At 39.3% G+C, this 26784-nt stretch overlaps 1 protein-coding gene across 1 annotated transcript in view; it reads left to right on the plus strand.

The window, feature by feature from the left end:
* Positions 1 to 26784, plus strand: part of LOC149286793 (pleckstrin homology domain-containing family G member 5-like) — a 111544-nt gene that overhangs the window by 67567 nt on the left and 17193 nt on the right. Inside the window, exons 4-8 of the mRNA XM_089493630.1 lie at positions 1183 to 1285; positions 4892 to 4952; positions 11731 to 11822; positions 13647 to 13783; positions 17315 to 17478. Coding sequence (XP_089349756.1) covers positions 1183 to 1285; positions 4892 to 4952; positions 11731 to 11822; positions 13647 to 13783; positions 17315 to 17478 — 557 coding nt within the window. The remainder of the gene's footprint in view (positions 1 to 1182; positions 1286 to 4891; positions 4953 to 11730; positions 11823 to 13646; positions 13784 to 17314; positions 17479 to 26784) is intronic.

The following is a 26784-nucleotide window of genomic DNA, read 5'->3' on the forward strand; positions in this document are numbered from 1 at the left end:
ACTCATTCCACATAATTTCTGCTGTTGTATGTTGATACATATTAATGATTTTTTAAGAAAAAAGACCTTATTATATGTTTCCCTGTAAAATGAAGAAAGTGCGCTGCGAATGGCTGATTCTCCTTGTTCAGTGACAATGGGCCAATTGAAAGACAACCAAGACACACAACTTTGGTACACTTTATAATGACATAAGATGAGTTGTGCTGCCAAGATGGGTTTTTATGTATGATTGGTAATAACGCCATATGTTTTGGTCCTCTCATGGTTTGGTGAACATGTTTCAGAGGTGATACTCAAGAGTGAATGAAAGATAACACAACATGTTATATGAATAGGATAGGGGACTTGCAATTAACGCATACTATATCCCAAATGTGCGCAAAAAGAAGGAACCCTATATCACATGTGGTGGGAATGTGAACAATTAGGAGATATTATTAAAACTCTTTTCGGAGCAATTAAGGAGACATTAAACCTTAATATTGCCCCATCACCTCAAATATTTTTATTTCATATCGGATTACATAAATTACAAAAAAAACAAAAAACATTAATAGTTCAATTAGTATTAGCCAGTAAACTGGTTATAGCTAGAAACTGGAAAAAAACAGGAAAAATATCTTGGGAAGAGATAAACGCACAAATACAATTCCAGAGTAAAATGGAAGAGGGTTACTACATGAGTAAAGACGAAATACTTAGAGATATGGAATCCATGGATAACCCATGCACAATCAAAAGAAAGACCCATTGAATAAGTCAATAACAAAGCTTAGTAACACAACAAATCTATTGATACCTGTCAATTAAAAATATAGTGGTATAATTGACGAAAGAATGGATGTATGGCATTTATTTTATTATTTAACTCGTTATAATATATATTTATCTGTTTAGAACTTAACTTATTAAGATAAAAGAAAGGGTATTATATTTAGATATTATATTTGATTGTTCGTTTTTATTGGTATGTGTTGCTGTTTATGTTAAGTATGATCGATTATAAACAACACTATGTAAAGATCAAGGTAGACAGCTAAAAAAAAAAAAAAATTGACTGTTATGTCTATATTTGTCTGTTTTTTGTATATTTTGTACTTTTTTGATTATAAATAATAAAAATAAAAAAAAGAAAAAAAAAAGAAAAGAAAGATAACACAACATGTTCATTTTTGATAGGTTCCATCCTGGCCCGCAACGTCTCCACAAGGTCATGTCCTCCACGCACTAGCCCTGCGTCCGACATTGAGGAAGACGATGACGAGTTAATGGACGGAAAAGGGTAAGCATAACTTAAGTAGAATTACTGAAATAAAAGGGTTGTGTAAGGATCACAACAGAGCGATAACACTGGAACTATCCTCACAGAGCAGTCTGGTCTGGAGCTCCAGTTATTCTGTCTACCGGTTTAATTACTCTTGTGGTTTTTTCCTTTTGGCATTCCTCGATGGCCAAGTTTCTATGTGAAAGACAGAGAAAGCGCTGTCTCAAACTGTTCAACAACAAACACCTGATCGCGATCCCAAATAGCGAACGCTAAGAGTGATCTGACCTGTGGCGAGCCACACGAAAAGTCTTTGGCTTGTGAATAATATCCCTTTAGTCAAAACATTGTAAAGCTAAAATTCTGCGCTTATTCGGGTTGCTCTTATTAATGCGCTGACAGATTGTGTTTAGCATTTGGTTTTAAGGTTTTACAAGACAACTGTGTTATTTTGTGTCATTTTTTTTTTAAGTTGCCTCTGTATGATGTATATGCTGCCATCGCTTTTGTCCATTTGCCTATGTTTTGTTGTTACAAAAATAGTTTAATTTCAAACAGAAAATTGTTCCCAGCCCTTTGATATCTGTTTTCTGCAATATATCAGTCTGTGACAGTTAAACGTTACATGCGCAGTCAATGTATACATTTCTAACGTTAAGTTTAAAACAAAGTTGAGTGGCCAGAAACGGCTCTCCAGACAAAATGAAACAAGAAAAAAAATACAAAAATGGTAAAATATTGTATTTTAAGGCATTGGGTAAAGGGGTTGCAGGTCGATCAAATATATAGCATATAGTTCTAGATTTTTTGTGTCCTTTTAGTGTTTTTTTTATACTTGGTTGATATGAAGTGGAAGGGCAGCTATTGGTTGTTTGTCTTTCGGGAAGATAACTAGTAAAAGGTAAACTAACAAATCTTTCATTCTTCCCTGGAGACCAATGCAGACATTATACAGATTCTGTAATTTTTTTATTTATTTTGCATTGTTCCACTTCCACTGAAAGAGTTAAATCCCCAATCACACTGTGGTTCAGACTGATGGTTTTCATTTTCCGGACAGGGTTCCCTTCTATGTCTAATGGTTACCCCATAAAATAAAAGTCTTGGCACGCTGAGAATGAAAGCTTTCACCAGCAAAATCCATCTAACTCGGCGGCTTTAGTTTACAAGGGCGGTCAGAGTTTGGGTGAATAAAACACAGAAGGTCGATTGCAATTTAGATGTCCACCTTCTCACCCATTCTCCCCGAATCATATTTTGTACAACTCAGTTCTATCATTCCTCTTTCTTTGAAATAAACGTCCCTCCTGTACTTTATTAAATCATTTTAAGGATTTAAATGTTTCTATCACATCCTCTCTCTTCTCTCATCCACTCCAGACATATTGCAATCCACGATAATTTCCTGATTATTTCATATCCTGAAAACCATTCACCGTTTTAGTTGCCCCCCTTTGACCTCTCTCCAGTGCAGTGTTGTGAATAAGTATTTGCCCCTTCCCGATTTCCTCGTTTTTAGCATATTTGTCACACTTAGTTGTTTCAGATCATCAAACCAATTTTAATATTAAACAGAGATAACTTGAATAAGCACAAAATGCAGGTAAATTATGATTTCATGAATAGAAGGAAAGAGGCCATCCAATCGTACCTGGCTCTATGCGAAAAAGTAATTCCCCCCTTAGTTATTACATCAACCTATTAACCAAATGTTATTCATTTTTGGGTTCAATATCACTAGACAGTTACCACCGGTCAGCTCCAACACCCACTCACCGAAAGGTCCAGGGGCTTTAGCAAGACCCCCATGCGCATGTGCGGAAAGAGGGTTTCCAAGAATGCGTATTTTACAACATACTTACAACATACTTTGATATGCAGTCTTATTTGAGCGTTCTGCCTGGGACACCAGGGTCCCTTTAAAACGGATTAATGGAATAGGCGATCTAATAGGTTTAAGTGTTTGATATAGTAATTTTACAGTAAAATGCTAGAGAAAATCCATCAAAAATTACGCAAACAAGTTCCAAATGTATCTAGATTCCTGGGAATATTTTTAAAGATGAAATAATAAAAAAGTGACATTTCAAAGGGTAGGGAGGGGGCCTTAGACAAAGCGTGTACATGCACGGGCTCAAAATGCATTGTTTTTAATGGATCCCATTGTGCTTAAGGGGTTAAGAAGCCCTATGTTGTTTTTGGATCCACAGAAATGTTTTGATGTCCTCAGCCTGTATTTTGACACATCTATTCTTTCCAACTTCCTTCTCTTGCCGACGCTCGGGGTGTTGGTAGATCCTGACCACAGCTAAATTCTCTGCCACTCCCCGGCTGCACAAGCAAAAGTACAAGGAGCGTCCCTTTTTAGACAGGTCCTGGGGGATAGAGATACCCGTTACAATAAGGCAAAGGAACGTACAAGGACAGGGAGTGTCTGCAAATCCAGCCGGTATGCAATGGTACTCCAGCCTCACTTGTTAAATCGTATATGAGGACCAGACTTTTGTGCTAGCATTCTGAGTCATTTTATTAGAAAGATGACCATATAATGGGGACACTCATAAAAATGTATCACAAAGAACAGCAAATATGTTTAATAGCCCCGATTCGGATGTCTTTGGCAGTTAAGCGTACACAATTCCCAAATGGGGCACTGTGCCTGCGCCTGTGCCAGAGAAAGGCAGGACATTGTGCAAGCAGGGCTTTCTTCCTGCTGTTGGGTGGCCATTGGTAAGCAAGTTAACAGTCATTGGGTATATTGTTTCCATAATTACCTTCAGTAAACTTGATAATCAACATTAAATGGATGATATTTGCATTGTTTTTGTCTTTTTTTTTTATAAAGAGCATAAAGCAATAAAAATGTGCAAACCAGTTAGGTCATCAGGACCTCTTTAAGTAGCCATGTCACATGAAGCAGCCTACTTAGTAGAATATAAAACCCCATATGTTCCCAATTTCAACATTTTATTTTTTATAGTAGTTTTATCTTTCCTGCAGAGAGTGCATACAATGTATCCTCTTAATACTCTACCGGCATTCTAAAAAGAAGCTATATATTCTTCTCACCTTCCATACCTCCAGATCATCGTCTTCTCCATGTGGCTTTTGCTATCAAATCATTCTATTCTTCTCCTTCTCTGCCAGTATGTCTTATGTGTGTTCAAGTTTTGGTTAATTGTATATATTTTTGATGTTTCTTGTTAATTTCGTATTCTCCTACCGGCCCTCTATAAATAAAACATAATAATATTCTGCCACCACCTCTTCTTAAACTACAAATCCTGTGATTCCCAGCCAACTTTGTGGCTAGCTGGGCATTATGGGAATGTATCCAAGACTTTAATCCCTGGATATTGCCCAATTGTGGTTTATGACTTGCTGGAAATGATGGTTTGGATTTTTTTCATGGACGAAGATTTCGAGCGAGTTCTTAGCAGAACCATTTGCAGGAAGGAGATTTCCTCCGTGAAATATGTCTGGTTTAGTCCTCACATCAATCTCCAGGGGTTCTCAATGTTCTCGCACAGAAAGCTTACATTGCGTGATTCAGGGATATTTACCGTTTGAGGTGTAATGTTAAGTACACGAAATAGTCATTTTTGCCATTTTTCTATACTGCAGGGACAAGAAAACTGCAGGACTGAAGTTAAGCAAGAAGAAAACCCGGAGAAGGCACACAGATGTAAGAAAAAACATGTTCTGTAATGATTAAAATGTCCATCTTTACGAGTACGTATTGTATGCATAAATCCAGAGGCTAACAGGCAGCTGGCCGGTGAAACGAAATGCAGAATAAGTATACAATCCAGATCCATAAATATTCATGTTATAACCCAAAACATCTCAGCGTTCACAAATAAGCATGATCCTTACATGACCATAACAGGGTGACCCTCTAAACTGGGGACTTGTTTTACAAGGCAATAGGGTCTTTGGCCAGCAGGAACGTCACAGCTGGTAATCCTCTGACCTCACCTGGACCTTCTGCATTTTAACACCCAGTGTCCACACGTCAGGGGCAGCCCCTTCAGGAATGTGTGCAATGTTTCAAAAATGTCCATAGCGCAAGCCAGCTGGGATTTTAATTTATGAATGTGGGTGGACAACACCTATTTATGCTCAATCTGTTATTCGCCCACTGGCACTAATAGGCTTGGATGACGCTTTGTTATATGGCTACATAGTAATCATCGTTGGACAAAAGACTTGTCCATCAATTCTAGGTGATCACAGAGCCATGTTGTTGCTTTTGATCCACTAATTATGCTTCAAACACATATCACATTTTTTGCTAACTTTTATAGCATTGTGTGTTCATCGTTGCTGGAAAGACATCCATTCAGTTGTGTTTTCTGGTCGGTCTAGGCTTAGGTCAAGTCCTAGGGATGGAAGCCCCTCTACTGTAAATCTGGGGGCAGCTTGTCCTATTGATGATCGTCAATAGAGATCATCCTTTAAGCCATTCTATTTGTACTGTGGGGGTTTGTGCCTTTTTGGCAAATCTTAGGTAATATCTTAAACCTGGCACTTCTGTGGGCAAGCGTCGGGACATCATGTTGTATCAGAGGTATAAAGGTAGGTCTAGGAGGACTGGTGCCCCCTGCTGGGGGTGCAGCCCTGTGCCTGGACCAGGGCAACACCAAACCTAAATACATCACTGTCTCCAGCCCTTTATTGAATATTCCTATTGTGTTTCATAGCACCAGCTTTGCAGGTAGAGAATACCATATGTTTACCGTTCTTCCCAAAAGGAACCCAATCCTCTGCTGAATTTTCTACATAAAGTCCCAAGGGATCATCTAGCGTTAGATATTCCTTTTGATTAACAGACTCGCAGAGGGATGGCTGTATTGGTCTTGGACATGTTTACAAACCGGTGTTTTTTTTTTTTTTTTATTTAATCAAATATTTAATCAAATATTTAATTCTAGTCCTCCAGGGCCGTAAACATGCCATAGGTTTTTGGAACGGAATTGGAATTCCTAATTTGAGCACAAGCATGTCAATTTAAATTCCATTAAAATCCTTGTTTTCAAGTATGGATACATATAATTCCTGGCCCGTGTGTAGCCCTCGAGGACTGGAGTCGTGCCCCTCCGATTTAATCTAAGAAATAAAAAAAATAAGCAGAAAATATTTGTCAGCCCAAAGAGAGCCAACCGTAAATTGTTTCTACAAAGATACAATAAGCAGGTTATTTGGTGCTGGTTATGGATCTGGGGGGAACCGTTTCATTGTTGCTGCAAGTTCTGCCCACCTGGGAAAAGCTCGTAGCACGAAAACAAGTAAAAGTGTTTTTAATGGAAGACACCAGTGAGCTGCGATTGATTAATGAGCTATTTATGGACAAGGTAGCATCTGTTTTCTCTACTACGGTAAGAAATGTAGCGATTGTGCAACTTTAGCCATCTTCGCTGAGCCGTGCTAGCAGCTGTGTTGGATCTATGGTGGGACTTTGGCCAGAATGTATCCCATGAGCTGCTGAGGTGCAAAGGCCGATCGACATAGCAGGGACAGTCCTTCAGGTGTCTCGCTGACCACTTTGGGGGTTAAGTGATTGAAATGTACTAAGTCATTTGAAGATGACCCGATTCAGAGTACAAGTCATCCCTTTTATCCCCATAACTCCCAACGTCTGCCCCGAACACCCCTGTCCTGCCAAGCTCTACCCTTGTCCCGAGAAGGGGGACAGAGATAGAGCTGAGCGAGGCAGTGCGATAAAGTAACAAATTGACCCCTTGCCATGTGTGTTACTTGTAAAAATCTACATACAATGTGTTAGAGAAGTAAGATGTAAGTATGTCTGAGGGACATTGTGTCATCAGACTTCCCTAAATAATGTTTCCCCGCTTGTTGTTTAAACACAGTCCAGTTTTTGAAGTTGAAGTTTCATTTCCATTAGCTTATGTTAATAGGTGACTCTTATGGAATATTTATACTACATGCTAATATTTGTCCCCAGTTTATCAAAGGAGGAGAAATGTCAGAACAAGAGGCCATAATCTAAAACTAGAGGGTCAAAAGCTTAGAGACGACATTAGGAATATTTAGTTTACTAAGAGGGTGGTAGATAAGTGGAACATCTTCCTAGTAGAAATGTGAGAGGCTAATGGATAGGCCTATGGCTCTTGAATCTAAGACAAGACCAGCACTGGTTAAGAGTCTTTAGATCAGAAAAATGGGCGACTAGATGAGCCAAATTGGTCTTCAAAATTCCGTGTTTCTATATATCTAAAGGGGGCATTTGACCCCATAGCTAATAAGGGGGTATCTGACCCCCAAGCTGCTGCTCCCCTATGCCTAGCCTAGGGGCTGTCCAGTAAATACCTGGGGGGGGTTCGCTTTAAGGCTCCTTAGGATTCTTCACTGGAATCTTCATCTCTCTGTGAATCCTGCAGGTTGTTTGGAGTTCTTCTTTACTTAGATCTGATGCGGTTTTCTACAAAACGAAGCAGCCTCTCTCAGCGCGAACCATATGTCTGGCAGGGAAACCGGAGCCCATGTCAAATTTAAACTGAGGGAAGAACTGTCTGGACAGGGATGTACGTAATGATAACCAGTAGCCACAGGATTATTTCCTTATGTGTATAATGAATGATTTATGATGAATTGTTAATGTACGCTGTGACTCAGTGCTTGGAACCAGACGATACAGTAGCTCGGAACCATTGTTCCAAATGCTCGTTCTCCGTCCATTAAAAACGATGTTGAAAAGAGTAACTTAACTATAATGTAATCTTTTGAGTGTCGGGGGTCAGTACACATTTTTTCCCCATTTTCATATATTTTTTTCTTCTATATTTACATTTAGGTGATTACCCAAGAAACAGCTTGCAATTCAGTAAAAATATATATATATATTTTTTAAAGGGACGCTTTAGTGTCCGCTCCAAAAAAAAAGAATGCTTATTAAAGTACAATAAATAAATAAATAAAATAAAGTACTTATGTTAGGAAGAAGCTGCAGCAGAACAACTCCTCCAATGTCTGCGGTCCAGCTGCACCGATGGGCCTTTTTGCCAGCCACGTATATCTCCCCTGTAGCTGGCACTCTAGAGGTTAAAGATACAGTCATTTTCGGCACATTAAATAGCATTAGAGGCAACGCCTAAGGTAAAGCAAGCTGCAGCAGACACCTCAGTGAACCCAAAATTGGCAAACGTCCATGAAAAAAAAAAGTGAGATCAGGAAGGGAAAGGGAGGACAGGATCCACACTGAAGTAGGGGAAACAGAACCGGAATGACTACACCAGCAAGGGATACATGGGCACATAGCAACTAAACAATAAACGGGGCCACCGAGAGTAACATCGGAGAGCCAGGAAGTCTGTGGCGAGAAGGTTAAAGGGGCAACATCGCTACTCGCTTTAATGCCATGATGAGTGCTCATAAAAATGACTTATTTGCAGTGTAATTAATGTCTGAATGTAAGAAATGGGCAAAAGTATGTATAATTAAAAAAATATATAAATTAATTAATAACACCGCCAGCTCATCCCATATTGTAAAAATTATGGAAAAGGCCAATTTTACTGAAACAAGAGTTTCCGCAATCAATTTTAGCTCATGCGTCATCACTTTTTGTCATTTGTCGCATGCACTGTGATGTCATAGGGTGGCTATTCGAACTTCTTGCGCTGCTTCCATAGATCCTGTGTTCCTATTGGGGGCTTTGTAAAAAAATACTCCTTTAGGGAGAACATTTACCAGACAGAAGTGTTGTGTATCGTCATACCTGGGAACTTTCTAAATGAGTCCACATATTAAATATTGAAATATTAATTCTTTAATAGCCCATCATAGATATTGTTTGCAGTGACTTGCCGATTGTGTTCACCAAATGACTCTAATGCCGGTCTAAGAAACTTGACTTGGCATTATTTAAAGACTTAATTGAGTCACCTGCATTCAAGCAGGAGTATCAACCGTAACCTATTGGTCACAGTAATGTAGAATAGGAAGGAGCCAGCTCCAGACTGTGTGACGCTGAGTATCTGCCCCATCACCCCGAGACCCTGAGAATGGGGCACAAACCCCGAGACTCAGTGCCAACCCCTGATTGTTCCCATGTACGTGTATCACTCTATCTACTAAAAGAAAGAAATAAAGATGGCTTAAGAATAAAAGGATGATTTTGTACATGTTTACAAAGCAAGTCCAAGAGCCTTCATGACAGCGATCTGTTCTTCTTTACATTATTTATATTTTTACAGCAGGCTGCTTTCTTCAGAATGTTCTCAAGAGGAAAAGCGCAAATGAATCTCTCCGAGGGCGACTGGCAAAGTGTTATGTGAATAAAAGCGCTGCTCCCAGTGCTCCAAACACACGGGAATAATAAAACATATAAGAAAAAAAACAGAGTAACATAGAATTTCCCGGCAGATCAGACCCGTTCCGCCACATCTAGTCTGCCTGTTTTTCCTCATTTAAAACCTCAAACCGTAATCAGTCCTTGCTGTCTTCTTAGATTAGCTTCTACCATGTCTGTTCCATTTATCTACTACCCTCTCAATAAATGAAAGTTACATCTAAACCTCAGACCCTCTAGCTTTCGATGATAGCCTCTTGTCCTTTCGAATAAACATCTCTCCTGTACGTTGCTAGAGAGCTGAAATGGACACTTATTATGCGTATTGTTGAGACCTGCTAGCACTCGCCATATTATAGAACTTCAATGGTCCTTGTCATGGTAGAACGTTCTGATGATTATTTAAACCGTGTTTAAGGTATCTTTATCATAGCTTCTTTTCAGTGGATGATTTGGGATGGAGACATACAATGGGCTGCTTGTGTTCAGCTGTTACAATGTCCGGGTCCATTCAATGCACGTCAGCGTCTGAAAGCTTTAATGGAGCCAGATCAGCGAGCGTTCTAGGTGGTCGCTTTGTGAATTGAATAGTTCCGGCATGATCTACGCTCTTTTCCATAATTGTTTTTTCTACTCCCCATAGTCCTGCGCCTTCAGTGCTTTGTGTTTCAATGATCTTCACTCCTTCCCATTATAATAATTGCTTTTAATTAGGAATACCTAATTGCTTTCTTATTTACATGGACCAAAGTTCTTAAACCACTAATGGCTTAACAATGGGCCACAATCAAGCCTGGAACACGTTGTGGTTTTGTTTCAAACACCTACCTATCACATGTATGAGTTACTTGTATAGTTTTCTTAATCACATTGGCCCTAGCCCACCGGTTCTTCACTTAGCATTAAAGGGATGGTGCCCCCCCCCCCCTCCACCGTGACGCATGCATTATATATGAAAGGCAACGTCACGAAACAAATGTTTTCTAAGGCAAACTTTACTAACATTACTCTTAAATCCCAATACCTCCCTGTGATGGATCTAACGTTTGGGGAAAAGCTTATGCTTACAGATATACAATATGCCCCCCAAAAAACATCCATGGCACAGGATCTATCCTTTCATGTTAGTCCGCATGCCGAAAGCCATCAAAAAGATTGAATCGGAACATTTTTTCTACTTGCGCCATTCATTAAACGATTCGTTTTCACCTGTGCTTTTCCCAGCTGTTGCCCTTGCTAGCGTAAATGGGTCTTTTTTATGCCATAGAAACGTAGAAGGCAGATAAGGACCATTGGTCCCATCTAGTCTGCACCGGGGGAATATCTCTGTAACCATGGTGGAAGTGACTTCATTTCGTATTCATCCATGGCGAGAGATGCCTTATTATACTTAGCTTTTGGTTAGCTAGCGATCATGATTGTACATCTATTTGGTTTACCTGGCCATGGCATGAGTGCCTTTATAATACTATAATAATAATAATAATTTCTCTCTTATGTGAAATTCTAATTAGCCAATGTAGGTTTTGGCCCTAACAAGGGGCCATCTTCTCCCCATGCCTCCAACAACGGCCCCTTGGAAGGTTTGAAATGTACCCTAATTGACATGCATAATAAGTAGGCTTTTTTATTTATTTTATTTATTTTATTTTGTGCTTTATTATTTCTTCTATTATCTGTTATTGAGGGTTTTCTGGCAGGTCATCCCTCGACCAGCAACACCTCGATGAATTGGTGATTATTTAAGCTTCGGTTCCCTCCCCAATTGGCTATTTTTTTTTTACCGTCTTATTTTACTCAACTTGCGGAGGTGAAAAGTATGTAAAATCTCACTAATGTTAACTATTATTTTTTTAAAAAAAAATAGCTTTTGAACCCATGACAGCTCTGAAGAGTTTTATGTTAAGAGATCCATTAAGGGCCTGGTTTCGGATGGAGCCGAAAATAAAAATCCTTTATCTAAAAAATATAATTTATATTAATATCTGAATAACACACATAAATTATTCATTTTTATTTAACATATTTGGCTGTGTTTTTTACATTGGGCAATAAGAGCTGAGAAACACAGCGTGTAACAGTTGTGTCATGTGTCCATCAAAGACGATATTAATAATGTTTTTCTCTTTTGTCTTAATGTCTTGTGCTGCAGGACCCAAGCAAAGAGTGCTTCACCTTAAAATTTGATTTAAACGTTGACATAGAAACTGAAATCGTTCCTGCAATGAAGAAAAAATCACTGGGGTAAATGCTTGATTTTTTTTTTCCTTTTTAGATACAAAAGTTTAAAAAGTAACGCAAGTCAATGTAATGTATTGGAGGACTATATAGCCACAGGACTGTAAAAGTTGTCCAGCTTGCAGACTGAATAACACATGTTCCTTTCATTACAATCTGCAATGTGGCACCTATATGGACAGGTTGGATCTTATAGACATCGACGTTGTATTCTTTTGACCACAATCACTGGAAACCGCATGTTCAAATCACATAGGGGAAAAATCTCCTAAAGGATGGCCAGAAGTGTTGACTCAAAGCTCCTACAGACATGGCAGACAGTTCCTTAGATAGAAATGTATTTGGAAATACTGGAGCCAAGGAATGTTGTCTCCAGAGCTAGATCAGTTTCCAATGGATTCAGCGACATAGAGCCTCCTTTCTAGTGAAGAAGTACCTGTTGCCTGGTTGTCATCTGGACAGAGAGTGAGATCTTCCCCTCTCTCATCACTCCATTCCTCTTCTCTTGAGAGGTCCTGACGGGAAGCTTAAGAATGTCACGGTACCTTGAATCGTGCGCCAGCGCACAGAAGTGTAAAGGGTTGGTCTGCGCTGGCAGAAAGACAGGCTTTTCCTGCAGTGAAGACACAACAACAACAGACATTTTACTTGATGTCTCATATTAAGCTCTGAGATGGAGAACATTCATTTAGAAAATGACCTTTTTGATTCCGTTGCTCGGTTTGTTTCTTTTTATTAGTTACGCTCATTAACATTAGACACCGATAGTTCGCTGCATAACTCATTTATTGAGCCCAAAAAGCTGACCTTTTAGCTCGGCATTCCAATGAAAGGCCAAAGAGATATTCTGTATTAAGTTTACAAAGGTGAATCTTCTGCAGGCATAACTGAACTTCAGATAACGTATCTCATGAAACAGAACGAAGAAGATTTTCTCTCTGGCTCAGAGGAGTATTGTTAGGGATTCATTGAAACACTCTGTACAAAGCACTGCTCCAAAACTCTGGATGAAGTGTCTTCTAGATCCTAAGGTTCCCACCAGGGGTAGGCAGCAACATTCTTTGACTAAATGCCCCACAAGCAACAATGACTTCCACGAACCTTGTCAGGGACAATGATGTCCAGGTACAGACACGTTGCCTACCCCTGGTTCCCATCCATATTTGAAGTGGCCATTTGGCTTATGTTTTCATTATATATGGTTTCATCATTTTAGCATAAAGCTGTATGCGGTGCACCATGTTCATGGCTACTGCTTGTTGCCCCAGAAATGTAAGACCTCTCAACGATACCCTTCAGGAAGCGTACTCATACGCTGATCTATACATCATGTCAAGGGTTGGTTTACTTCTTGAGACAGCAGAAATTATTTGATCATTTTCCAGCTGAGGCTCCAAAACACATGACTTCCTGGGCTTAGAGAAGGTTTGATTTGCATTGTCCAGAGAGACTTAACAAACATTTACATGTGTAGGATGCTATTAGAATCACATGTGGATTCCAGTTCAAATCTGTACATTACCTATAAATAAAAGCCACTTGTGGCTAACCTCCGACACGCCAGCTGGTGAAGACTACTAAATTTTCCATATTGTCCGGCCGCGCATTGGGGGAACGAGCTTCTCCACATCTGGATAGCCAGAAGGTCATTAATCTCCAGATCTTGGTTTTCTGCAAATTTATTTTACCTGGGCCAAAAAAATGCATAATCAAAATAGGTGTCACCAACTAGGCATTCTAACACCTTATTCAAAGACATCAATGTAAACCTAGCCCAATACCTAGGATTTGTCATTTATGTATTAATTCATTTACTTTGTTTCATTCAAGGGAAGTTTTGATACCGGCCTTTGAAAGAAAGGGAATAGAACTGAACAAAGTGGATATATTCCTGGATCAGTCCAACACACCTCTATCGCTCAACTTTGAAGCGTACAGATTTGGAGGGCATTATCTTAAAGTTAAAGGTAAGAGAACCCTACGGTGCTTCTCATCGTTGACCATTATGCCTTACAAACATCTGGAGCTGTGTTTACAATTGCATCGGTCATGAGAGTAGTGGAGTAATGGAGTTCTGAGACTCATGATGATGATGATGACGGCAAAAGGGACCTAGAAATTGTAAGCCATTCAATTGTAACCAGCCACCTCTGTTGAGTACAAACAATAATTAAAATAAATCATTTAATTTGACTCTTCTAATTGCCCGAGTAGTGTTTGATCACCCAAACGCAGCCATGGCCTAGGGGAATGTAAATACATTCCCTTCAGCAAACATCTCGCAGCCGCATAGTACTGGAAGAGGATTTACAGTAACTTATAAAGTAGGAGTTTGCTTTCATTACAACATCTCCATGTGTGAATTATCGGAAGGCATTCCAGGACTCGGTAAAGTCATTTGTACCCCAAAGCCCTTAGCAAATGCTTGGGAAACTCCAAGAGTAGGATGCACCTTCAGGAAACGGTAAACAGGATGCTCCATGAGGCTTCGGTTTGCAGTGAAACAGAAAGCAGGCAGCCTGCTTGTTCCCCATGCAGGCAGAAAAGTCTGTGTTCCGAGCGGCTACGATCCTCCACGGCTGCCTGTTACATGTCATTGACAGCACATAAAGGTAAATCACATTTGGTGCTAATATGTCGCTTATTTGTCGCTGTTAACACACGCTTATCCCTTTGCATGCAGAATGAACTAATCAGCGCATTTTTCTTTAACCTTTTCTGTATGAGATGGGGTTTCTCGATTTGTCGAACCCGTAAAACGGTCAGTCCCGTAAAAAAGGCAGGTAAAGGGCCAGTTAAATAGTTCATTTACGATCACGGTCTTCATAATGGTTAATTTCGTATAATGATCGAACTGTAATTCTTCATTTGGCTCCGACAATCAGCCAGATGCTGATGTACCTTAGCAGCCAGTTAAAACAGATAGATTTACTGAATACATTGAGAACAAATAAAAAAACAATAGAAAATAATCTGTTAAATAGATACACTTTACGAAAAGAATGGTGTTTGTAATGAAAGATTTGCTTGTAGACACCCGTTGGATTAAAATGCCCGCAAACCCCTTACAGTAACCTGGTTTGTAACCCTTTGTATTTTTGTCTGTTACCCGTCCTTGCTTTTTGTTTGGGTAACCCCAAATTGTTATATGATGCACTACTCTTTACTCATTGTACATCGCTGTGGAATATGCTGGTGCTATATAAATCAATAAATAATAATAACCCCATCTCCCTGTGCTTCTCCTGTGAATTTACTAATCCCAACTCGCTTTTTCTCATTATCCTTTTTCTCATTATCCTTTTTCTCAGTCTCTCGTTCTACACTTCTCTTACTGTGCCTCTCACCCTCTCTCTCTTGGCCTCTCTTTCTCCCCCCCCCTCGCTCTCCCCCATCCTGCTTTTCAGTCCTTAAATGTCCTTTGTTGACCTGCGCTCTGATATCTTCCCTTTCCTGATCTGGTTTTACCCCCAGTCTTTGATGTCATTGTTCCTGACAGTTTCTCTGTATGAAAACTCACAACGTGGGGAATTTTACTAAACTCGTAGAAACATAGAATGTACGAAGGGGAGAGCGGGCGAGCGGCTCAGCCTATTTAGTCGGTCCTTTCATCTACCTGCTGTAAAACCTCAAATCTTACAATGTCTTGTCTTTTGTTCGGGAGATCCTTACGTCTGCCCCATGCGGTCTTAGAGTCTATTTTCCCGGTAGGAGACTCATCTCATCCATCTATTATTCTTCATTTACTTAAATACCTTTCTCAATAAAGTAATGCCTTTTAGAATTTGCTTCATTGTTTCCTCTCTTACCATTTAAACTATTTAATGTACTATTATTTAAAGCTAAAACTTGGGGTTAGCGAACTTATTTCCACTTATTATTTCTTTTTGTTTTGTTTCCAGTTTCTTTCGATTTATTTTTTCTTTCTTTTTTTCTCCTTCTTCTCTCTTTTTTAGAAATCTGATCTCTAATCTACTAATGTCTTAGTGCAAAATAAAACCCAAAACATAGATATGCTCTACATCGTAAGCTTCCGAGAGGGACCCTCTTTTCCTAATATGTCGGGTCGTCTGAATCTGTCGGTCCTAGTTTGGTCAGACCCTTTGAATGTAGGGACTACAAGAAGCGCTACGGGAATTGTTGGCGCTATATAAATAATAATAATGAGATATTTAAATACTATTTCTGCGAGAGAGAATGTTTTACGAGCCGTCACAGTCTGATTAATGTGTGCTGAAGTGCAGATATTGCATAATCGGTATTTAATAAGCAGGTGGCATTGGCATGGCTGTTGGCATCTTGCTGGGAATATGTCTGTTCCCAATATGCTTCCGCGAATGCACGGGTAGCTTGATTTTATTAACAAGCTGCTTGTTAAATCTGTTTGTTTTTTTTTTTTTACCCATAATTCTCTACCGCTGATGCTTTAACCCTACTCATTCCACACGGATAGCTATGATTCCTCTTTTTTCATTCTTTATTTTGGTAAACCAAAAAATAACACATTTCGAGATGAATACGTTTGTAAAGGTTATAAAATGTGTCAGGTTATACAATCTTTATGTTAGTGGCCAAGATTTGAATTCCAGCTGTATTCCGATTGGTTAAAACTGCAGGAAGTTTTCATCTGAGCATTTCCTGAAGTATACAAAAGGGCTACTTTGCTACTTTACTAAAGTTAACTCATAGTGGTTGCTCGCAGTTCCTGCCCAGTGTTGACCTCCTTGGGTGCGTCTTCATTAAAACAAACTGGCGCTAACCTTCTGATTATTCAATATGTTTAGTAATACTGTTTATAACTTCAAGAGTTCTATGTACGCTACCATTCAAAAGTTTGGGGTCACTGACAAATGCCCTTGTTTTCCATTCTAACATAACTGCAAAAGAACTTGGATCAGCGAACAGCGGGCCTTTGTACGCCTTGGAAGAAATTCCATTAAAAAATCAGCCATTTCCAGCTAAAACAGTCATTTACAACGTCTGCGCTCGATTTCTGATCCATTTTAATGTTTTTTCCATGGGCAAAATTTGCAATTTTTTTTTTGTTTTGTTAAAAACAAGGATATTTCTCCATGACCCCAAACTTTTGAATGGTAGGTTATGTATTTTAACGAAAGCAAAATATTTTATTTTTTTACAGTAACACATTTCCACCACTAGAGGGAGCTGTATGAGCAACAAATATTAGAAAGGAGTCTGCCAGCAGGCAGATTATTTTGTGACTCTTACATTAATATCTGTATTCATCTGCTCCTTCAGTCAATTCTCAAACTTCTTTTGCAGAGAAAATGTATCAAATCAGGCAAATTTTGTAACCCTTTAAATGCCAGGGGTCTTTAAAACACAAATCAGTCTTTTCTTCATCCCCCTGATCTATAGTATATTAATAAATATCATTCAAAAACGGTCATATCTGGTTTATTTCATGTGTATATTAGATTACATTTGATATAAAGAATCTGGGTTTTAATGACTGATTTGTATTAACCGTTTCACAGCCAAACCAGGTGATGAGCTGAAGGTGGAGCAGGCAGTGAAAGATTTTAGATCTTTGAGTCTACCCATAATGAGGAACACAGGGGCCACATCAGCCTACATCTTCAACCCCGCGGCCGAGAGATCTGACCAGCCGCCGTTCAAAAAAGAAAACGCGGATATCCTGGTGAGTTAAAGAAAATCCAGTGACCCTGATGTCCTGATAGAACCGTGTAGTTAAATATTCCGTGTGTTCTTGCCTGATACACCTGGGCAGGTACAGGTAGACATGACCGCTTAGGATAATGAATGTTTGTCAGTGTGGCTTCATGCCATAGAGAAGATCAGGAAGCCAGGAGTAAATTGTTGTAAGGTAGATATAATCGATAAAATTGGCCCATCTTGTGTTCGTTTTTTGAATAACGTTTCATGTTTTTGAAAACTATATTCAAGATAGATTTATAAATAACCCAAGCTTTCTTGAATTCAGTTACTGTGTTTGCCTGCACTACTTCCACTGGAAGTCTGTTCCATGCATCCACTGCCTTTTCCATGAGTTAAAATGTTCTCGTTACCCCTCTGGATGGTGATTTCCAGTTAGCCAAATGAGAAACTCAGGCTAGAATCCCGCTGTCAACAGCCGCAAGCTTCATCTGATATTGCAGATCTCTTATCGTTATCGTTGGTTAATGTGTCTGCTGCTTGGGGTTATTGTGAAAATGAATAAGCAGGTGAAAGGGTTCTTGACGCACGAGGGAAACTCTTAGTTTATTACTGTTGGACCGCGCTCCTGTTGGATTAACGCTGAGGGCAATAAAGGGGCTTTAATCTCTTTCCAACCGCGTGGCTGCTCCAGTGCTATTCTCTTATGAATGTCAGTTGCATGTTTTTGGGTTGTTCAAATAGCACCCCCTACAGCCTGGAGCAATTAGGTCCTGTAGGTCTTGTAGATATATATTTGTAGATATATTATATTATATGTAGATATATTATTGTTATTGGTTCTCAAGGCTCTTCTAGTATTAACCCTTTAATAGTGCATCTCAACCATCATATGTAGTGACAAAGAAATGCCTCTAATAATGGTTGTTATGACAACCATAATGTATCAATCCAAAGAAAATCTTATTTAGGTCACCTGTATTCAAGCAAGCATTTATATTGTGATCTACCGCTTAGCACCACTTAGGATGCTTCGATATCCGCTCCAGACTGTCTCATCCTGAGAATCTGCCCCTCCAACCCGAGACTCTGAGAGTCCGGTGAAAACCCAGAGACTCGGGGTAACCCGTTCTCGAAGATGTCTGTGACTTCGTTCCCACGTGCTCCTTCTTCTGCACTTTCTCTTCAGCGTGACATCCATGATCTAAGACCAAAGTCCGTGTAGATTCTGAACTCGCAAAGTACGCACAGAAACTCATTTACTAATCCCTGTCGCCAATCTCGGCCGTGTTTAGTATCAGCGGAGCAAACACTTAAAGGGACATTAACACGGGATTTTTGTTTCGTTTGGCAATCGGTCACAGTGAAATCCTGCTGTTTACTTTAGAGAGATTATTATTATTATTTATTGTTTTATATAGCGCCACAGCGCTGTACAGATTTATCAGCTTTCCCTGTGTTTCTCAGCGGAAATATTTCTATGCCGATATGGGTAGATTTTTTTAAAAAGTCTATCATGTTCTCCCTTCGTGTTTCTGGAATACCTCTACTTCTCTACGATCATGCGGTATTTTTTTGTATTATTCTGTTGTCATGGTAACAGAAAAGTGTAACATTGGGAAAAAAAAGCTCATCCAACAACATTTTCAAATCTAAAGTCTTTTCCCATTATCTTATTAAGTAAAAATATTCCAAGGGGGATGCTTAGAAGAAATGATGACACGTCAGACGATCAAAGCTCAATTTGATTGGCTGCTAATGCCCTATGACATCATAACCTGGTACAAGCCAACAATCTGTTCCTTTGGTAGCAGCCCCGGCCCCCTTATTGTTTTAAAGTAGGTGTTGTCATCCTGAATGTGTTGTTGCTTTCATTTTCTTTAAAGTGTAGGAAATCTGTGTTTAATAAAAAATAAATACAGTGTAATGGGGAGGAATTATCCTCCGGATCCTCGTGGTCAAAGTTTTCAAACTGTCTGAAACTTCAGTCCGTGTAACATATGTTTAGAGGGAATCTGTGCTGAGTGTGAGCGCCGGCTGTCTGCTGACGGCGTAACTCTCATTACAGTAATTCTCAGCTGTCTCCAGCCGGGAAAACCAGAAGAAAACGTACACCATAATCTCAAGGGTGACTACCATACCTCCCAAATGACTCTGTTTATTAGGGACAGTCCCTCCGTGGGACACAAGTCCCTCTGTTCCTCTTTCCTACCCTGATATCTCTCGTGTATAGACAGAGATGTCTCCTAATTGACGTACAATACCCAGTACAAAAAAAAACAATTCTCTGATCATTAAAGGTGTTGGGAGCAATAATAATTATTCTAGTAGGTACTGGGTTAGGAGGAATGACCCCGGTATAAGGAGGATCTAGCATAGACAATTTATTTTCCATCCCAAAAAGTTATGATGTGAAGATCCATGATAGGAGGCAGCATCTCAGAAGGTTACTGAAGATAAGCAGGAGAAACGGATCGGAGGGTTAAGGACGTTGGGATAGGTCCTGACTCTCTGCTCTGAAACAGATTTAATGTAATTAGGCCTATAATATGTATTTTTTTTGCTGTACTCTGTACTTTTTATGTCTATAAAACACTTCAGGAAGGTTGTACCCGTCACGCTCGTCACAAAGAGCATAAAAGACAGCATTGCATACGGCGCGTGTTGGACTTCACCCTTCTCTACGATCATTCACGTTCAGACTCCATGGGGTTTATGTGAAGAGCCGGATATACGTTATACCGCAGAATAATATCACACGTTATATTATATATCCTGCTTTTTCCTTAGAATCAACAATGTATGGCGACCAAGACCAACTACATCTAGGGTGGCGGGTCCAGGGGGATGGCGGTCCTCCTACCTCAAAATCAAGGGGGGGAAGATAGACCTCTGGGGTGGAAAATCACAGACCTCAATCAATGCCATAGCTTGAATGACCAGCACAGTGGAGGTGTTTGGTTGAAGAGAATGAAAGTGACAGAAATCAGTTCTGTCCCAAAAAATGCAGGACAGTTGGGAGGTATGATACTGTGGTTGGTAACTCACACGATGCCGGAGCTATGATTTACGGTGGTGGATCTCTAGACAGAAATATATGGTCATCCAGTGGCGTTAGTGGGTTTCTATTCTAACAAGCAGAGGCTACGTGGAAAAAGTTCGAACCTTTCTAATTTCTCAAATTTAGAAAAAATAAAGTGAACGAATAAATAAGTGAAGGTAAATATAAATAAGGGAGATATTTGGATATAACATACAGGAGGGCATTAATGAGGGTGAATAGAGAGAGTTTTCTTGTATTTGTCCCTCCTTGGGAGAGCTCTGTGGACGTTCACACAAGTGGCCAAAAATATAAAGATTAAATCTCCATTTAGTTGATTTTTGGTAAAGTTTCCAATTATTTTTACCAAAAACTTTACTGATATTGTGAGTTCTGGATATACAGTCCTTGAAAAAAAACCCACAACTTTCTTTGCGTTGTTTTTGATTTAGTTTTCAAACATGACGACTTTGACGAATGGCCCCCTTTTGTTAGTGAAACCTTGTACCTAATCCCTAAATCTGGGTAAATTCCCGCATTATCATGCGTTTATTTGCGGAGCTGTCATTAAAAACTGCTTAAGGCAGCACCTACTGCTTGATCTGTTTACCAACATAAACGGTAAACAACTTAATATGTGTGCTGAGAATTAACCTCACCAGATCCCAAGGACCGGCATACGCAAGGCAGCCTTGATTTTAAATTTAAACATAGAAAAATAGAATTTGACGGAATTTGACTCATTCGGCCCGTCTAGTCTGCTCGTCTTCCCTGCTGTAAAGACCCAGACCTGAATCGATGTAGATACAATTAGAAGATCTTACAATAGAACCTTCAGGTTACAATCTAAAAAATAAATAAATTATTAAAATATGGGAATAACGCGATCAGAAATCGAGCAACGGACTAGGTAGCTCCTGACTCGCTAACGTACAGACTGAGCCGATGATTAATGGGAGGGGGCTGATAATGGGGTTATCTTTATTATACCCAACGGAATCACTTTAGATAGTAAGAAGAAGGCAATAATGAAGACTCTGGTAGTTATTAAGACACCATATCTTTCCCAAGGTTAGGAAGGCAGCATATGAAAATGTTCATTGAGGCAGGTTATCGCGATCTCTGTACCATAATGAAAGCGATCTACAATGGAGAGCATACAACCTTCTTTTCTATAATAAATCAGAACTGCAAAGATAAAAAAACCAGTTCTTCATTCCAGTAACGGACTGGGCATGACTAGGTGGCCCTGGCACTTTAAGGCCGACGGCCGCCAACTTACCTTAGTGCAGGCGACGGCGGTATATCAGCGGCTGCACGTCACATTCTTTTTCTCACGTTGCGGGATATGAGGGTCAGCACAATGCGCTTTTAAGCTCAGTAGCGTGCGGACGGACAGCTCCAGCCAGCGTCCGCACATCGCAGCGCCCGATCTGGCTCTGGAGCAGCAGGTCGGTAGAATATAGAGAGCCATTGGCCAGCAGCCCACCAAGTGTTTGCCCCGCATGCCGGATAGCCTTCCGAGCCCCCTTCATTCCATCAGTATTTCAGTTTGGGTCTGCAACGCTCAATACCAAATGTGCCAAATTTAGCAAAGAGTGTCATGGAACGGGAAATTCTTTTTATCACTTTAGGAGGACGCTTGTTGAGTTTTTTTATATATTTTGGTCCACTGCCGAATCTTCAGCTTGTCGGAAGCCGCCACCTTTTGATGCAATTCTTTTTCATGAAAAAACGAATAAATAATGCACAGATGTGTTCATAATTGCAGATGTTTAAGGTTATACGTATGAATACAATATTTGCCTTGGCAGGAGCATTTTAAATACTCCAAACTTGACATTATTCTGTGATACCGAGACAAATCCGCTGGCACCTCTCAGAAATGATGTCATCGATTAGGTGCGAATGGATTTAAGAATACACGTCTAAGGAAGTGGCGGTTTGGGATTGTTGTGCGTTGAAGGCATAATATTAACGTGGTTAACATATCAATCACATAATAATATATCTCATACATAATATTATTGGAAAACCACGACTGCGTACATAAGGGAATATCACAGGGGGGGGAAATGATGAAGTTAACCTGGTTAGTTAGGTCACCCAAGGGAGATTTTGGAATTATAAAAGTTTATATATATATTGGTGTATTCAATGAGTTGACAGCCAAGTTAAAAAGTTAACCCGCCGATTTAAAAAGTTGAGCTTGATGGACTTGTGTGGTTTTTTTTTCCCAACCTAAATTATGTTGCTACAACTCGGACAGAAACTTGAATATTATTTGACATTCTAGGTGCTGCCAAGTGGTCACAAACTCAAGTTATGGAACTTACTACCAAGTTTATGTGAGATGGGAGACGAGCTCAACTCAACTCACTAAGCCCAACTGTAAAGCAGTTGAGTTTGAAGTTATGTAGATGTTAGTGAATATGTGAACTCGTGGTCTAGCAGACTTACACGAGTTGGACTCACTAAATCAAAGTTGAAACAGCCATTAGAGAACTGAATGGAGCCAGCCAATATCCAAAGCAACTTTTATCTTATTCTAAACTTGCTCCCTGTTTATCAGTATCATAGCTTGTAGGAGAAACCTTCCCACCGTGGGCCTTAATTAACTTTTTTGACAATGATTTCCTGTCTTTTACGAGATTTCTGGCACGTTCCATATAGTTTCAAAAGCGATTTGAAACCAATCTCGTTCTAGTATGAGGAAGCGACTCCCTTTGTGTCTCTGTGGCCGGCATCCTTTTTTAATTATCATAATCTCTAATTAATCCTATCGTGGCCAAATGAATGCGTTAACTCACCTGCAACGGAGGTAAAATATTTAGTTGATTGGCCAACATAGAAAAATATGTAAAATTATATGTGTTTTGGGGCCCCCAAAGCCCCCCCCCAGCACTATTGCTTTATAAAAATGAACATGTTGGTGCATTACGTTTGCCCTTAAGAAGCAGGTTTAATTCATAATCAAGATGAAGGTCAAGTTTCTTTATGATTGTCCTAAATAACCTTGGTACAAACATAAACGCTGATAATGGAAAGTAGAAATATATTCTGTATAATAATCTTAATTTCCTCGTTTTAAGATCCCAGAGAAATGGGTTGTGTATTTAAAGTGGCTACAAAGTAGCAAGCACTGAATATAAAGTTTTCCTGTGACCTTTTTTTTTTTTCAAAATTAGGCATACTTCATACTTAAAAAAAAAAAAGTATAATCATTTAATCTACTGATTATCAGAAGGACCGTAATATTATTGAATAATCAGGTTAATCTGTTGATTATTCAGCAATTGTCGCATGGAAATAAGACATGTTTTCACTCGCTGGATATTATGATTTCCCTTCGTCTTCCCCCGTGCCGGTCATTGAAACAGATCTCAGTTTACAGGTTGACAGGAAGAAAAAAAAATCCCTGCGATCCTAAAACCATCAAGGAATGTTGTATTGGAATTTGGTATTAGAATTCCGATGGTGATTCCTCTGTTTTTGGAAGATCTGGTGGTGTTTATTCAGTTCCTGTTTTTAAAAGTGGCTATTTGTACATCTGTGTCTTTGTGTATCTAGTTTCACTCGAATACCCTTATCCTGGTGCCCCGATGTCACAAATTGAAAGTGCTGAAAAAGCCGGTCGTTTTTGAAGTTTAAAAAGTCTGGTCCCAGTTCATTGACTCTGTGTTTTTTGTCTTTTGTTTCATCTGATGGGGGCCAGGATCTCATGCATACAGTACTTTAACGTTTAAAGAAAACTATTCAAAAACATTAAATTAGAAAGGTATAGGAAATGGTTAAAGAGGTAGAAAGAAATAAAAAAAAAAAAAGTAACTGATGTTTTTGTGCCAAATACATAGAGAATGAGTAGAATGAGGGACTTTATCCCTTATGTGATCAGCTTTGTGATATTTAGGTAGGTAGCGACATACATGTTTCTTAAGCCTAGCACAGATCCTAAAATAACGTGGATTTTTATTTTCCTTTACCGTTATTACTTGGAAATCCTAACTTGCCAGAACGATGACTTCTATATCCCGGTATTCAGTTGTGGCTAATTGTAGATGGTTGTTCATGCTCTTCTTTCACAACATAAAATATGTTTTATACCTTTTCATTAATTATTACTATTATAATTCTTACATGCATTTTCCTTCACAACCTAAGATACATTGTATCTATAACAAATAACATACCGTTATGCAAAGCTTACAATCTACAGTTGCGTACTATAATAAACAAATGGGACATTTTTTATTTTTGTCTTTTAGCTTTTTTGTATTTTCTTGGCTATACAGATTGCAGTATACTTGTGACTATGTGGAATATTCTTTGCGTTGTCATCCGGTAACAAGTGAACACTACTAAGAAAAATGATTAAAGGGGTTGTGAGGGATTCCATCTTCACGCTGTGTTGGTTGGGAGGTTTAGACACTGGTTTTACGAAAGACTGTGAGTTCCAAACTCACTTAGACGTCTTTGATACAATCTGTAACCTACATTCTGTCTGAATTATGAAGGGAACTAAAGAGTTACAGCAGTGAGTCCATATTCCTAAAATTATTTCCTTTTCCCCCTTAAAAAAAGTAACCTTTATTCTCTGCACTTAGTTATCATATTCTACTTTGTAACACAAAATATGGAAAACATGAATGGAACGCAAGGCGAAACGACATCAATATGCACTGCCCAGGGTTTTTATATTTGCATATATCGTGTAGATTAAAAATAGAAGTGATCATTAAGCAAGTAAACAGATGTTATGTTGTTTCCATGGAGAAGGCAATCAGGAACCAAGCAGTTCAAAACTTTGCTCTCTGATGATTACAGACACCTCGTATATCTATCGTCAGGGGTTTCCTCGGCCACGGTATCAAAGGTGAATCGTGCACTTGAAGCCTTGCTTATACAGTAGTGTCGGGCGATCGCACGCACTGTGAGTAGCTAACCCAGAAAGATGGAATTTTTAATGGAATCTTTTTTTTCTGGACATACTTTGGTTTTTTTTACTCTATGTTGGTCCAAATGGCTAGTTAGCAACCTGGAATGGGACAAGAAAAATGTACTTTTTGTAATTAAAAAAATGAAGGGGTTTCGAGCTAAAACGTGGCATGTCCAAGAGGAGAAATCTTTCAGAGCTTATGGCGAGGGCCACCTGACTCGTCTTATTACATTGCTGACCTACCCAACGTCTGTTCTTGGGACAGAAATGGAAGTGATAGTAGCCACCGGTCTTGTAGCTGCACGAATCCAACTTTTTAACGCACAATCATCGGCAAAGAACAATGGCGAGGAGAACCTGCATGTCATTAAACCCAAAATGTCAAGTGACACCAACGAGCAAGTTTACCCAACTGAGAAGACAAAGGAAGACAAGGGTACTGAGGTATAAAATAGCAATCTTTTGTGTGTTCATTTAATAATTTCCATACAAACTACCGACAAACAGTCTGAGTTAATTCACTTTGGGCCCAGTAGGTTCGTCAATGTCACCTAATGCTCCATTAAGATCTTGACACCCACATGTTCATTTATCTCTGATATATTGGATGTTTATGAGTATGAGTGGAAACCCTGAAGGGCGAGTGAAGATTAAGTCTCTTGGGGGATGCTCACTCAGCAGGTTGCCCTGGTAGAAATAAGAATTGGTGTCAAACATCCAAAAGGTTCCTTTCATTTGTACCTTTACCGGAAATGGTCCTTCTTTTCAGTTGGAAGGCTGTTCTTTTACCCCGACTGGTTGGTCCATTGAATGAGAGGTGTGAACCACTGAAGTAATTACTCCGGCTATTAACTTAATACATATATTGTCTACGTTCTACACCTAATCGCATTAAATAAACATTATTTGTAAATCTCTCCAATCATCGGGTTCCATAACCTTTTGTCGGTAAAAGTGGCGGGAGTGGATAGATATATTAATATTATATTAATATCACTTTCACTGGGAGTATTTTGTGAAATGCTCACACGGTATGTAACGTTGCGCACCTCCCCGAAACACGTACTAACGTTCAAAAAGAACGCCGTGGTCTGTCCAGGAATGAATGTTATCTATTGAGACAACCGTCGCTTACGTTTTAACAAACTTTATTTCTGATGCACCTGTTGTGTATTTCCTCCAACGTCTACAAACAGTTGGGTGGAATAAATGTATGACATTATTTCACTGATATTATTATTATCTATGTTTAGAGGTCTTGCAGGCTTTTTATGAAATGCATATACCCAACTATCTCTTAAGTGACACTTTTTCTTTTGGACTAAATGTTATCCTCACAACTTTATGGGCCAAAT

The sequence above is a fragment of the Sceloporus occidentalis genome, unplaced genomic scaffold, assembly GCF_023333645.1.
Source record: "Sceloporus occidentalis isolate IW3139 unplaced genomic scaffold, rSceOcc1.0.p SCAF_66, whole genome shotgun sequence".
Taxonomy (NCBI): Eukaryota; Metazoa; Chordata; class Lepidosauria; order Squamata; family Phrynosomatidae; genus Sceloporus; species Sceloporus occidentalis.